Genomic DNA, 14,722 nt, shown 5'->3' with positions numbered 1-14,722 from the left:
ACATGGATTCTCAAGCAGCCACACCCATTCATGCCCAGCCCAGTTCCACTTCCTAATGCCTTGGACCCTGTCTGTTTGCAGTTCACGCACTGACCGCTTACACCCTGCCTGGTGATGATCACACCAGCCCAGCCACAGCTATGACCTGAGAGGAGCTTTGACCCATTCCTTTCACACTGTGGCCTGGACCAGGGAACCTGATGCCTTGTTCAGACAGATGCACACCTGTAAAGGGCTCATCATTCAGTGGAAACTGCTATGGAAGCTGAAGAGGACAATTTCCCCTACAGGACTTCTCTCTACAAGACTAGGAGGGCATCCACGAAGGAAGTCCCTCGAAGCTTGTGTGCCTTGCAGGCTTGCCTTACCAACTGTTGACCCTTGACCTCTGACCTTCTGTGGGAAGTTTCTCTATCTTGATACCTCTTCCCGCCCTTCCCTCTTTGATCTGCCCTTCTGAGCCAGCACAGTTGAGAAGCCTGGACACCTGGGAAGAAGGTGAAGAACCGCTACCTGCCCGAGTGGCCTGGGCAGCCTTTCACTACCCCTGGGTCCCCAGGCAGGCGGGCCCCCACCTCCTCATTACCTCCGACCTCCAGCACTGTGAGAACAGCCTCGCAGGAGGCCCGGCCCCGCTCGTTCTGGGCCCTGCAGCTGTACACGCCGGCGTCCTGCGCCCCGCAGCTCCGCAGCCACAGGCAGCTGGGCTCCGGGGCTGGCGCGGGCAGGAGCTGCCCATCCCGGAACCAGCTGAGGCTGGGCTGGGGCGTCCCGCTCACCACCACCCGCAGCCGCACGTCGCCACCCGCACACACCGCCGCGTTCTTCAGGGGCCGCAGGAAGACCGGAGCCCCATCCCCAGCCTCGGCCGCGGGGGTCCCTCCGCCAGCCGCCACCTTGGCTCTCTTTGGGGGCACGCCGGGACTGGGGGGTGCCCTCGTGCCCGCGTCCTCGCCTCTGGTGCCCCGGGCTTTCTGCATGGCCTCTGAGAGCTGGCTGGGAAAATGCTGGAACTGGGCGGCCACGGGGGCGCCCGGGAGATGGTGCCCTGGGAGACGAGTCCTGGGGGGCCGGCGGCCTGCCTTCCTGCTGCCCGCCCGCCTTCGGCCTGTGCTACCCAGAAGGTCACCAGGGCGGCCCGCGGTTGCGCCTCGGGGGCTATTTTTAGTCCCCCCCCGGCTCGGGTTTCGAGGGAGCTGTGGAGGGAGGGGGCAGCAGAAGAGGGCACTTGAACTTCACTCGGCTCCTTCTTTCCCTCCAGGAGCCCCCAAGGCCAGACCAGGCTTAAAAAGTCCCCGGGGATTGGTTCCAGGCCTCCTCCCCCATGGTGTGCCTGACCCCCAGGCAGGGGAGTCGAGTTACTCCTGGGCTCAACCCCCATTTCCCTTCTTTCCTTCTTTGAGGCCCCAGAGCCCACCTCACTGGCTGGGCTGGTGGAAAGGAAGAAGAAAGATCCTGGGGAGATGCCTGAGAGGTGCATGGAGAGACAGGCCCAAGTGGAGTTGAGCAGACTATTGGACAGAAGGGACCAGTGGCCTTCCCAGAGCCTCTGTTACAGCTGGGGAGTAGTAAGACCAGGAGCCTGGAGATCAGACAGATTCTGTCTCCCAGCTGGAGTAGTCTTCACCCACCTGGTGGGTAACACTAAACCCCTTTCAGCCTCATCCATACAAATGGGTAGTTGGAGAGGGTTGCAAGAGGCAGCAAAGAGTGGGAAGGACTTTGGAGGCAGAGTGACAGTATGAGCAAAATGATAGCATGATAAAAGGGTAATGTGTTTTGAGAATCAGCGGGATTGGAGGGAATGGGGGTTGGGAGGCCTGAGGAACCCAGGTGGGGCCTGCAGGAGGGGGTTGGTTACTAAAGTTTCTATTCTAAAGGCAGGGGTGCTACCACAGCGTTTTCAGCAGAGGAATAACTGGTCAGAGCTGTATTTTAGGAGACCTTTGACAGCCACAGTGTGGAGAGTGGACAGAAGTGACAGGCCAGTCACAGCCATGGTCTTAAAAAGATGGTGTCTGCTGGAAGTGCACTTTCTCAGGCCCTATCCCAGGAGACCCTGGCTCAGTAGAGCATCCAAGAAAGCCCAGGATCTGTACATTGAACAAGTGGCCCAGGTAACTCTGATGTGTCTCAGGGTTGCACTATGAGAACAATCAAGATGGAAAATTGCTGCTTTTGAAAGTCCAGAGGAGACTTCTGAAGTAAGCCAGTTCAGTATCTCAACTGTGGTGGTGGTCACATAAATGTACACAAGCTGTGGCTTTATTTATATATTTTTGTGGGACTAGGGTTTGAACTCTGCTTTGCACTTGCAAAGCAGGCACTCTACAACTTGAGCCACACTTCCAGTCCATTTCGCTCTGGTTATTTTGGAAATACATTCTTATGAACTATTTTTTCGGGCTGGCCTTGCTTGATTCCCATTGCCCACAATCTCAGCCTCCCAAGTAGCTAGGGTTACAGGCGTGAGCCTCTGGTGCCTAGCTAAATCTACACAAGTTTTAAAATTGCATTAAGCTAAAGGTGGGTGTGCAAGTACATGTACCCACTCTTCAAATTGGAAATCCCAGAAAAGGTAGATAGGCTATACCAGTGTCACTTTCCTGGTTGTGATACTGTACTGTAGTCATACATGGTGTCACCATTAGGGAAACCAGGTGAAGTGTACACAGAATCTCTCTATATTATTTCTGACAACCACATGTAAATGTACAGTTATCTCAAAATCAAAAATTAAAAAAAAAATGTCCAGGAGCTGAAAGTGTAGCTCAGTGATAGAGAGCTTGTCTAGCATGTTTGAGATAAGGGCTCTGGACACAATCCTCAGCACTAAAAAAAAAGCCTCAGGCCTGACATTGAGTTCTGAGGGATGAAGCATGGGAGGGGCTGAAAGGAGCCATGGGTCATTCAGAGACAGAAAAAGATACTCTTGGTCTTGCCTCCTCACCCCCCACTTTCATTCTGGGATATTGAAGTCTGCGTATGTGCACACGCATACCACAGCACAGAAGAAACAATTTAAATGCTGAATATGTCCATAGAGATTAAGAGCCTTGAGGAATCATTTTTCTTGTAGTTTACATACATTAAAGCTCACTCTTTGTGATGTGCAATTCTCTGGGTTTTGACAAATGCATGGAATCATACATGCACTACCCCGGGACTATACAGAACTGTTCCATCACCTAAATATTTGCTTGTGCATCCTCTTTGTAGTCAGCCACACCCTTTCCACCAATTCCTGGCAACCAGCAATGATGAATTAAATTCTACAGTGTAAACTGAATTCTAAAAAGGTAAAAATGTGGGAGAAGGTATTGCAGACAGATAGAACACTGAGAACAAAAGAACAGAGACTGTTTTTTTGAAAACCCATAAATCAAAGCCAGGGCTGGGGGTGTGGCTCAAGTGGTAGAGTGCTTGCCTAGCAAGTGCAGGCCCTGAGTTCAAACCCCAATCCTGCCAGAAAATAAAACTCATCATCATAATAATAACCCAAAGTCACTTAACACTGGGCCTCAATGATTTCATGAGATATTGTGTGTGGACTGTAAATGTTGATTGGTTGGTTGGTTGGTTGGTTGGATAAAGGACTGTGCAATAATAACCAAGTCACTTAACATCTCTAAGTCTCAGTTTCCTCATCTATAAAATGCGAGTTGCTCAACTCAGGGTTTATTTGTTCATTCATTCAGCAAACATTTCAAGTGCCTACTGTATGGCCATTACTGTTTCAAGGGCTAGGAATATAGTACACAAGGAGGCTGGCTTATATTATAGAAGACAGACATGCAACAAACATAAAGAAATTATAAAGATCATGAGAAGGAGATAAGAACTTTGGAAACAGCTGAGCAGGATACTAGGTATGCAAGTGTGGTGGGGGATTGTACTTTAGGGTGTTCAGAGTCAGTCTCCACAGGAACATTAGTGCCAGTCCTGAAGGGTTGAGGAAGCAAATGGCATAGATGCTGGGAGGCCTGTTTCAGGCCAAGGTGGGAAGTGCCTGGTGAGCCCTGGGCTCCCAGAAGAGCCAGAAGGCCAGCAAGGCTGGAAGGAGTGAGGGCAGAGTAGAGAGAAATGGATCAGACAGCTCACAGGGGCCAGATGGCCTAGCATCTTGCAGGCCATGGTGCATTTGTTCTTAGTGAAATGGCAAATCATCTCAGGGTTTTGAGCAGGAGAATTACATGATCTGACTTGCATTGTTGTGATGGTATTAAATTATTGTATTAAATATTAAAATGAATATTAACTATTTAAAAGGGCCTGGCACAAAGCCTGGAACATGCCTTATCTCCTGCCTTCCTGTGTCCATAAGAAAGGCATTCATTGACTTGTACCCAAGGGTCTGTGAGGCCTGGGGAAGGATCACACAGGCCCATGTGAGTTGCTGGCTCCCTCTTCTGGACAAGCCTGCTGGAACTAAGGCAGCTGGAAATGGTCAGGCTCTGGCCAGTTGCCCTGGGCAACTGGCTGCAAGGTGTTTGTCCTTATGCATGGGCCCCATGTGGCCTGCAGCTTGGCTCCAGACTTCCCTGACTTTTGATCACAAGTTTTCGGTGTCATGGAAAGAGATCTGGGCTTCAGAGGCCAAGGAGCCTGGAGCCCTAGTCCTCCTTTGCTACAAATGCTGTGTGACCTTAGCAGGTCACCGCCCCCCTCCCTCTGGGCTACCAGGCATTTTTCCTAAGTCTTAATGATATATTATGTACCCGGCACATGGGGAAAAAAATCTTAGTAAGTGTTCATTGAATCAGTGAATGAAGTAGAGGCTACCAGTCCTTTGGGTTGAATATTTAATTTATAGAAAAGTAGCGGGAGGGGGTGGAGTGGGTGGTAAGGGAGGAGGTGGGGGCAGGGGGGAGAAATGAACCAAGCCTTGTATGCACATATGAATAATAAAAGAAAAATGAAAAAAAAAAAATAGAAAAGTAAATAAAAGTGCCCAGTGGGTATTCATTCAAGATGTACTTAAATATTTAATGAGTACCTACTATGTACCATGTACTCTTGGGGTACTAGAGATATAATAGTGAATAAAACGGACAAAACTGTCCTTGGGCAGCTGACATTTTAGGTATTGAATCTGAGGTCACTGATTCATTTACATATTCACCCTGGGCAAGCTTGCCATAAGTGGAATGAGGGAGGGGATGAATGAGGCATCCAGGGGCATGGCTAGGAGGGCAGCTAGAGTGGACAGATGGGGTAGGAACGTGCCCACTGGGCCCTCAGTTCTTCCCACAGAGATCTGTTGGCCTCTGCAATCCTTCCTATTCTTCTCCTCAGATGGATCAGAATTGGCCTGGCCCTGGCCCTTGGGCCCTGTGGGAAGCCCATCTGCCTCTTCTTTCTCAATGTTCAGAGTCTTCTAGTTACTGCATCTTGGCCTTTTGGCTAAGATCAAGTGCCACATCTATTCTTATCAGAGTCTTGTAGTAGATTTCAAAGCATCCTAGGAGAAATTTGGCCATGGAGGCCATGTATGGAAGGGCGGTATATTGAAGATCTGGTCATATATGTACACGACCATATAACACCCAAACCTTTTTTGAAATGTTTTGTCAATTCCCTGGGTTCCCTGGGTCACTGCCAGCTCCAGAAGAGACAGGCTCAGGAAGGCTCTGCTCAGAGAATGCTGCCCCTCCAGGGGGAAGAGGGTGGCTTTGGCCTCCTCCTCTCTGAGGACAGGTAGTATAGTCACAGGTAACAGCTGTGCCAAGAAAGAAGAGCTTTTCTTCAGCATTGTGCCCCAGTGGAGGAGCCTCCCTAGAAGCAGTGAATTCTTGACACTAAGGACATACAAGAGAGCTTGAACACTGCCCATAGAAGCTGGGGTGGGGCTGGGAAGGGGATTTCTCTACTGGGACCATTGTCCAGGGGACTGCTGAGGTCTGATTCTGAGAGTCTAGGATCCCTACCTTCGCTCCACCCTAGTGACTAGTCTACCTAAGCTTTTCTTTTCTTCTCTTTTTTAAGATGGATAGAGGTGCTGCCTCCAAAACCTTACTCATGTGTTCTTTTACCTTTTGTGGGACAGGTGTGTACACATAACTCCTTCAGGGGAAAGAAGGAGCAAGGCTCAGAAACTTATCTACAGGGCTCAGCCCCCACTTCAGGTATTTGCCTCAGAGGGGCCAGATCAGATTTCAGGGCCCCAACTAGTTCAAGGATAAGAAGACCTTTATTTCCAGGTTCATATTTTGTGAGAGTCACAGAGTTTTTCTTTAGGTTGACCCCATTCTGGCACCGGGAAGAAAGAAATGACTGAGTCACGGGTGGCAAAACTGGAGTACTAAGGTGAACCCCCACCTCCCCTGGGACAAAGGAGGATTTGTTAGACAGAAGGTACAACTTGTGAACCAGGGCTTCATCAAGAGAGGGAGAAAGAGGACTGGCAGAGTGGCTCAAGCGGTAGAGTGGCTGTCCAGCAAGTGTGAGGCCTAAGTTCAAGGGCCAGTACCACAAGGATTTTGGAAATTTCTAGAAAAACCAGTTTGGAATGGCAGTCTAGGGACCTTAACACTAAAACCTCATTAGGTTTATTCAGCTGTAGACTGAGTTTTTCATCTTTTCAGTCCCTACCCTTTTCCCATCTCCTTCAAAGTAGAGTCCCTTAGATGTGGGAGGGCAATATGAAACCAAGGCCTACATTCATCCATCAAGTTTCCTAAATCTTTTTTTTTTCTCAGTACTGGGATTTGAACTCAGGGCCGTGTGCTTGCTTGGCAGGTGCTCTGCCACTTGAGCCACTCCACCACCCCAATTTTCCTAAATCTTTGACCTACCTGGAATATGTCTTTTGCAAGGAGTGATGAGAAAGACAACCTTCATTTCTCTCCCCAACACCCCTTGGTTACTCAATTGCTCCCAAGTCCTATACTGATTAATTAGGCCTTCCCCAGATTGAAATGTGTCCTTTAACATACAGAGAAGTCCCATATGTATGTTGGGCTTGTTTTATTCCATTAGTATGTTGTATATTTTCTCTTCACTAATAAACCTTTTTAAATTATTATGGCCTTGTAAGACATTTTAACATTTTATTCCATGATTTACCATTTTTCTTTCATAGTCCTAAAAACTCACCTCCCTTCTTTCCCCATTCTCTCAAAATTTCCCTTTGGAATTTTAATTGAGATTGCATCATTGCATTGGAATTACAGATAAACATACGATGAACATTTTTAGAGTGTTGAGCCTTTTCATCCAACCATAAATTTGGTCTTTACATTTTTCTGAGCATTAATGTTTTTCCTGAATTGGTCCCTGTACATAAAGGGGTCTTAGAAAGGGTTAATGGAAAGAGGCTGAAAGCTTCTTTGGGGGAAAGTACTGAGGGAGCCTTCCTCAAAGCCAGTCTGTGGAGGAGAATTGCAGTTGGTATGTCCCCCTCCTCCTGATCTGAGGGTGGGGTAGGGGGCTTAAAGGGGAAGGTCAGGAATTGGAACCTAAGTGAAGATACTGTATTTCTCCAACAAAAGCCCCTTGTCCAGTCCCCACCCTCACCCCATATGCTGCACATATACAGCAGGGCAGGGAGGCATGGGGGTCAGTCTGGCTGGGCTGCAAGGTGGCACGGTCCACCTCAGGGTAATGGGTGGTGTGACAGGGCCCTGGAGCCAAGGAGAAGGACAGTCAACACAGCAGGGGTCATGCAGGCTTGTGCTCATCTCTTTATTGTTCTGTCCAGAGCCCCTGCAGGGGGAGGGGCAGGCATGGGGAGGTGATGCCCTCCTGCCAGCCTAAGCCCACAATCTGCCTCTCTCTCTCCTCTCCTCTTCAGCATCTCACCCATCCTCTCTCCTTCTGCATTTCCTACTCCCACATCCAGCACCTTCCGGGGTTCCCTCTTGCAGCCCCTGCTTTCTAAGCCCACCCCAGGTCCCAATACCCTGTGGATCCCAACACCCTGCTCTGGGGCTCTCTCCAAAGTCAGAGGCTAGAGCCTGAGGTCAGGGAAGTAGGGGGACAGCATCATGACTTGGGCAGGGCTCCATGATGTAAGAGCCAGGCTCACCCACTTCCAAAAGCCAGGACTTAATGTGGGGTCTGCAGAGGTGGTTTGGGTGCTCCCTGGGGCTGGGCGAGATAGGGCCCATGAGGGGTGGTCAGTGAGGAGGGGTCAGAGGCTGTGAGGGGAGGAAAGTGGTTAGGTGCAGCATCCCAGGATGAAAGAGGCAGGTTTCAGGAGGCAGTGAGGATAGGGCCCGGATGTTATCTGAGGCTCTATGGCTTTAGAGCACCTCGTGTTGCTGCTGTGTGGCCTCACTGACAACCTGGGCAGGAAGAGAAGCCCAGTCAGTCCTCTCTGGCCAAGAGAAGCCTCAACCCCATGCACTTACTCCAGGGCAGCAGGATCTGTTTGCCCTTAGCCAGGTGCCCAAAACAGCCAGGCTGGTGGAAAACACCCACACAGTCCCCAGCAAAGATGAAGGGCCAGGCAGACTGCTCACCTCCCCATCCCGGGTCTCAATGGTTTTGATCATCACAGTCTTCTTGGTATGAACTTCAGAACCCCTTTGCTCAGGGCTGGTTTCTGTAAAAGATCCACCAAATGCTCAGCCCGATCAAGTCCTGGTCTGGGTTGCAGCAGGGGAGAGCCATGGCAGACTCCTACACACTCAAGACAGGCTTTTGACTTTAAGACCTCAGCACCTGTCCTTGAGCCAGCACCCAGCAGGTGGCTCTGGAGACCCCAGAGCCAGTCCCAAGGTTGAGACGGGCTCAGAAGTCAATAGACCGTAGGATGGTGCAGGAGGCCGGGGGACCCCTGAGATACAGACTGCCCAGCATTCATTTTCCCCATCCTTCCTGGCTTCCCGTCCACCCCTGGGCTCCAGGAGAGCCCTATACGAGTTTATATACTGGGACTCCCTGAGCCCAAAAACCCGGGCTAGAGGCACCCTTTTGGAGAACCTTTGAGGCCCCAGCCCTCTATAGGTCTCAGGATGAGCAGCTTTGGTGTTTTAATGAAAGTGAGTTGGAGCAGGAGTTAGTCACCCATTCACTGTGCTGATTCACCAGCCCTGCTGAGTCTTTGTTTCTTCAATGGGAAGACACTTGCCCTATTACAGCACAAAGCTATTGATCTGAAAAAACATCGAGTGATTTTACATGCATGATTCACATTTGGTGTCTGTGTAAACAACTAACTGAAAAGAGAGGTCTCAGTTTTGTAGGGTGGGTCAAATTTAGGTCATTGGTACCACAACTTTGGCGTTCATGAATCTCCTTAGCAAGCAACTAGCCTGTGATGAACGTTCTGACTCAATGGAGCACTGTGTGTATTTTTTCCTGATGGAAATGAACATCGAAGGCATAAAAGGTTTGATCTAGGAAAGGAGAAGCTGCCAAGGACTCCGATCTGCTTTTCTAATGTATCATTAGAGCGCATTTTTCTGCTCTCTGGGGTTGGAAAGCCACTCGATCTGCATATTACTAATGTGGGGATGGCAGAATGCCCTAAGAACTTGTTCTTTTCATTGTTTGGCTTTGCTAAGATTTGGCTTCCTTTTTCCGACTGTGCATCCAACATCTTATTCCCACAAACTGGAGGCGCTCAACAAACAGCCAGAGAGCATTTGACAACATGTCAGACAGACCATGGGCAGTGGATGTCATCTAGCTCAGAATGTGAGATGCTCTTACTGCCAGGCCCCCAGGGACACTCCTGGTACTTCCAGAGTTTGGGATTCAGAGCACTGCCTGCTTTCTGAGGCCCAGTACTCTAGGGGGTACATAAGATGTGGTCACTAACTATAATATAACACGATCTAATAAAAAATGCTCTCTTGCTCTCTCTTAGAAGGTACCTCATATGCCCATATGCCTCTGTCTATACTTCCCACCTACCCTGGCAGCCCCCTTTCTATTTCAGGCCTTCCCTGGCCTGACCCACGGTTTCTGTCCTCCCCATCTGGGTGGGTTTGGGCAGTGCCCAGGCCAGACTCAAGACTCCTGGTCCTTGAGATCCTACCTCCATGCTCAGCACACACTCACCTCGGAAGTTGAGAGCAGAGAAGGTCTGAATAGGGAGGTTGATCCTGAAAAGAAGAGAGACCAAGTCCCCAGACAGTTAGGAATACTCCCATCTCTCACTGTGACCACCCATCAAGGCTCACCCTGGTCTTCTCTGAACATTGTCCCAATCCCACTGCTCACTGTGCATAGGGCATAGGATCAAAGGCCACCTCTAATTGTCCCAGGAATTATCCTTTCTGGAAGGTTAGTTAACCCAGTCCAACCCTGACCTGCAGGCCTGACACTAGGATGCCCAACCCCACTGCACCCTCCAGGTCCCCAGCACTGCAGGAGGTAGGAACAGTAGCTGTGAGTAGCACCCACTTCATGCCCACCCTCCAGGCAGGCCAGTTCCACGAGCTGACTGTTTACCCCTGGTGCTGGAAAAAGGCAACATGACTCCAGCTACTTTAATGTCTACGTAGACTTTATTTTACAAAACCTGAAATCTCTCTTTATGTGCAAGTCCATAGCTAAACACATCTGTCACTTTTTTAAACCTCAGGTATTATTTTAATGACTATTGATGAGTGCCATCATTTGAAGGGAATTATCTTAAATTGAGGTTAAATTTATATACAGTGAAATGGAAAGATCTTTCATGTACAATTCAATGAGTGTTGATCAACTGATCAACGTCTGTATCCACATAACTAACTACCAGTCCAAATCCAAATACAGAATATTTCTATCATCCCTGAAGATTTTCTCATATCTCTTTTAGTTGTGTATTGCTACCTGTGTCTAGAGATGGGATGCTTTGACCACATCACCTGTGTCTTTTCCTTTGAGCATGAGTGTGTGTGTGTGTGTGTGTGTGTATACACACTATCTCTTAACCTATATGCAAAGCCTTCTGTCTTTTCCTGTCTCAATTAAGTCTCTAGCTACCTCCTCCCTTTCCTTCCTCATCATTCCCCACTCTGCTTTCATCTCTCCCTTGACTGGCAGTAATATTTTATTACTGATTGCTCAATATGATTTTATGCTGCTGGTTCTTAATTCTAAAGGTAGATAAGGGAATACTTATAGTTCTCGTTTTATAAAGGCTGTTAATTACACTGCTCTTTACCCAGGTGGCCTTGTTAATTTTCTGCAGTGAGCAGGCAGAAAGGTGGCCTCTTGTATAAAATTGTTTCTGGGTCTTTTTGAAATGATCTAGAGCAAACCTGATACCCCTGGCCCCTGCCTTGCCCCTCACCGGCTCTCCTCGCCCTCCAGTAGTTTCCGGTAGGTGGCAATCTCCACATCCAGGGCCATCTTCACATTGAGCAGGTCCTGGTACTCGCGCAGATGGCGGGCCATTTCATCCTTGAGGTGCCGTATCTCCTCCTCCAGGCGTGCGATATTGTCCTGGTAGCCACTGGCCTCACTAGCAAAGCGATCTTCCAGCTCCCGCATCTGCCTCATCAGGGAATCATTCTGCAGGGGTTGGAGGAACCCAAGTCAAGGTCAGGCTCAGAGCATGTCCAGAAATGAGGACACTAAGGGACCAGGATTGAAAGAGACACAGCCTTGGGGCTGGGAGGCAAGTCAGCTAGTTGGGTTCAGGAATTGCCAAAGCCTTCTTACTAGGGAACCCTGAACTCAAATGACGTCTTGTGTGGATACTCAGAGAATAAGCCATGTAAAAGGAACCATTTATGTTCAGTCTCCCCACTTCCACATAGGGAGACACTCCCAGGAGCCTTCTAATTCTTTAGTGCCCAACTAGGAATCCACCTGTCTGGTTTAACTCCTGTTGTAAATATGAGGAGATGGAGGCCCAGGGAGGGTCTATGAGGGACCCAAAGTCACAGAGTGAGGGTGTGAGCTACAGACAGGGAGGGGCCGGACTCTTGCATGTGGACTCACAGTGCCCTTGAGGGCGTCAATCTCACAGGTGTAGGATTGGATCTGGTGTCGGTATTCCATCATCTCCTGCTTAGCCTGGCGCAGTGCATCATTGTTCTTGTTGGCTGCCTGGGTCAGGTCTGACACCTGAGAGCAGAGAGGCAGAAAAAGTGGCCCTGAGGGAAGGAGGAGCAGGATGCAGGTAGGGTGGGAAAGTAGCGTAGTAACTCCAAGCTCACCCTCCTCCATGAATGGAACCACAGGCAGCATCTCCAAACTGGGATGGACAGAGGTGCCCAAGTACCTGGGCAAGGCCACCCACCTTGGACTTGTACCACTCCTCAGCTTCAGAGATGTTCTTAGCCGCGATGCTCTCGTACTGAGCCCGGATGTCTCTGAGGGCGGCTGTGAGGTCTGGCTTGGACATGTCCATCTCCACCTGGACCTGCTGTTCTTGAAGCTGGGCCTGTAGCTCTCGGATTTCCTGCAGGATGTGATTAGGCTTCAGACCCTTTCCAGGCCACCTAGAGCACCCTTGAGCCTCTATTCCTAGGGTCAGTCCCACTTTACAGATGCTTTCACCCCAGCCCAAGGACCACACGTACCTCTTCATGCACTTTCTTAAGGAACGCAATTTCCTCATTGAGAGATTCAATTCTGCGCTCCAAGTCAATTCGAGCCAGAGTGGCTGCATCTACATCCTGGAAGAGGTCAAGTAGCAAGGACAGAGTCAAGGACAACCCAGGTGGGGCACTGGGAGACCAGGAGGCAGGAGATTGCTGAGGAACCAAAGAGGACTCACCGCTCGGAAGGCAGCCAAATTGTTCTCTGCTTCTTCTTTCAGCTGGATTTCCTCCTGCAACCTGGCCAGAACAGACAGAAGGACAAACAGTTGTGGGGGAGGGGAGATAGAGATGGAGAGCCAACAGTGGAGAGGACAGTGCAGACTGACAGGGGGCTGATCAGGGGGTGGGCTCAGAACACAGGGAGAAGACCTGCCTGCTGGGTAGAGACAAGAGGCCCAGAAAAGGAGTGGCAGAAACCCTGCCACTCAGGGAGGGGAGAGGAAGTGTCCCAATCTCTCCCCTGAACCCACACCCTTGAAGTCTGTGTCCCCACCAGCCTGTGACCTATCAGGGGTTGGGAACTGTGCCTATTTTATCCACCCCTGTGTCTGGTCCCCAGATTGGCTCATGTAGCTGCTCAATTATTGTTTATGACATTGGAGGCAGGAGGGTGACTCTACTCACATGGGTAAGCAGAGGCAGGACCCATGGATAATCTATACTCAGCCTTTCATATTGGATGTACCAGCTGGTTCTCCCAAGCTTTGGGAGGGCCACAGTCCCTATCCATTCTCCCCTTTACTCAAGCTGCTCACCTTGTGAAACTACACAGCCTCAGCCAGGCCCAGGGGCCAAGCTCCCTTCTCCTCTCTCCTCCCCTCCCCAGAGCCCCATTTCTTGGCTTCCTGCCCCTGCCCTTCCCAGTCTCCTATCAGCCTCCTGTCTCTCTTGCTCTGTGCTTGGGAGGTGGGGGTGGGGGGTGGGGGGAGAGGGTTTACAGCCCTTTCTCCTCCCATCTGGGCACTTCTAGTCCAGCAGCTTAGGATCCTTTTTAAGGTGACCGCCACAGAGCACTGGGCCTCCCAAAGTCTCCCATTTCTTTTCCTTGGCCAGTCTCCCCAGGAAAGCTCTCATGTTGAGAGGGAGCAAAAATTCTAGGGCCTATGTTCCCTTGAGGATCACCAAGGAATGACCCTCTCCAAGCATGGGGATGGGAAAGGATCCTTGGCCCAGGGAGGAGGGTGCTGACAATGGGGCCCTCTTCCCTGCCTGGAGGGTGGGAAGAGGCAAGGGATCTCCAGGCCCTCACTTGGCCTTGAGCCGCTGCAGGTCATCGATCAGGTTATCTCGCTCGACGTCCACTCGGGCACGCTGGTTGGTGAGCACCTCCACCTGACGCCGTAGCTCACGCATCTCCTCCTCATACAGCTCGGCGACGCGCGTGGGCTCGCGGCCCTTGAGCCGGTTGACCTCCGCAGCGAGCGCGGCATTCTGCTGCTCCAAGAAGCGCACTTTCTCAATGTAGTTGGCAAAGCGATCATTGAGCTCCTGCAGCTCTACCTTCTCGTTGGTGCGTGTGGTTAGGAACTCCTGGTTCACAGCATCGGCCAGGGAGAAGTCCAGCAGCTCGCCCGCGCCGTAGGAGGAGGGCGCGGGCACGCGGGTCGCCCCCAGCCGGCTGGTCCGCAGCGACCCCAGGCCCCCAGCCCCGCCCGACGTGCGCGACACCTGGTACACGCGGGATGTCACCGAGCTCGAGGAGCCCTTGGTGCCAAAGCCTGCTCGAGGGAACACGGGCGAGCTCAGCGGGGAGCCGAGCGAGAAGCTCGGGGCCCCACCGAAGGTGCGGCGGTAGGAGGACACGCGCTGGCTGGACGAGTAGGCCTGGCTCATGGTGGCGACGTGGGCGAGGCTGGACGGGTGCACGGAGGAGGCAGCGGGCGGGCAGCCGGCTGGAGAGTAGATGGACGAGGGGAGACACAGTCCCTAGCCGGTCGGCACTATTTGTAGCCCTCCTGACATCAGCCCCCGCCGCCCCTCCCCTGACAGCTGCAGGATCCCGCTGTCCTGCCAGGAAAGGGCGGTCGCTGGAGCGGGGGCGGGGAGGCCAGCTCCCCCGCAAGAGGCCTGAGCCCCTGAGCTGCCGCTGCGAAAGCGTGAGGGGGCTGACCCGTTCGGGAAGGCAGCAAACAGGCACAGCAAGCATGTCTGGAGCCCCAGGACGGCCCCTTTCTGTGCTTGGGTACCTGCCTTGGTGACAGGGGAGCGCAGACTAGAGATTTCCATTTAGTTTG

The 14,722-nt window shown here is 51.2% G+C and overlaps 2 protein-coding genes across 11 annotated transcripts in view; both read right to left on the bottom strand.

Moving 5' to 3' along the window:
* Positions 1-1,134, bottom strand: part of Speg (striated muscle enriched protein kinase) — a 53,723-nt gene extending 52,589 nt beyond the window's left edge. For 4 of the 10 annotated variants that reach the window (XM_074071784.1, XM_074071786.1, XM_074071792.1 and 1 more), the window contains exon 1: positions 587-1,134. In XM_074071784.1, coding sequence (XP_073927885.1) covers positions 587-980 — 394 coding nt within the window. In that variant the 5' untranslated portion in view covers positions 981-1,134. The remainder of the gene's footprint in view (positions 1-586) is intronic. The other 6 variants (XM_020171907.2, XM_020171909.2, XM_074071788.1 and 3 more) reach the window with 4 other exon arrangements.
* A 6,535-nt stretch (positions 1,135-7,669) lies between these two features.
* Positions 7,670-14,424, bottom strand: Des (desmin). Its single transcript, XM_020171906.2, has 9 exons — positions 13,738-14,424; positions 12,665-12,725; positions 12,468-12,563; positions 12,185-12,346; positions 11,884-12,009; positions 11,231-11,451; positions 10,009-10,052; positions 8,463-8,545; positions 7,670-8,285 (listed from the first exon to the last, which is right to left on the bottom strand). Exons 1-9 carry the CDS (start codon positions 14,319-14,321, stop codon positions 8,244-8,246), a joined length of 1,419 nt encoding a protein of 472 aa, XP_020027495.1. The 5' UTR covers positions 14,322-14,424; the 3' UTR covers positions 7,670-8,243.
* Between the last annotated feature and the right edge of the window lie 298 nt (positions 14,425-14,722).

This window comes from Castor canadensis, chromosome 4 (assembly GCF_047511655.1).
Source record: "Castor canadensis chromosome 4, mCasCan1.hap1v2, whole genome shotgun sequence".
In the NCBI taxonomy this organism is placed as follows: domain Eukaryota; kingdom Metazoa; phylum Chordata; class Mammalia; order Rodentia; family Castoridae; genus Castor; species Castor canadensis.
The sequence above is the reverse complement of the archived record's forward strand: the minus strand, read 5'-3'. Positions and strand labels throughout refer to the sequence as shown.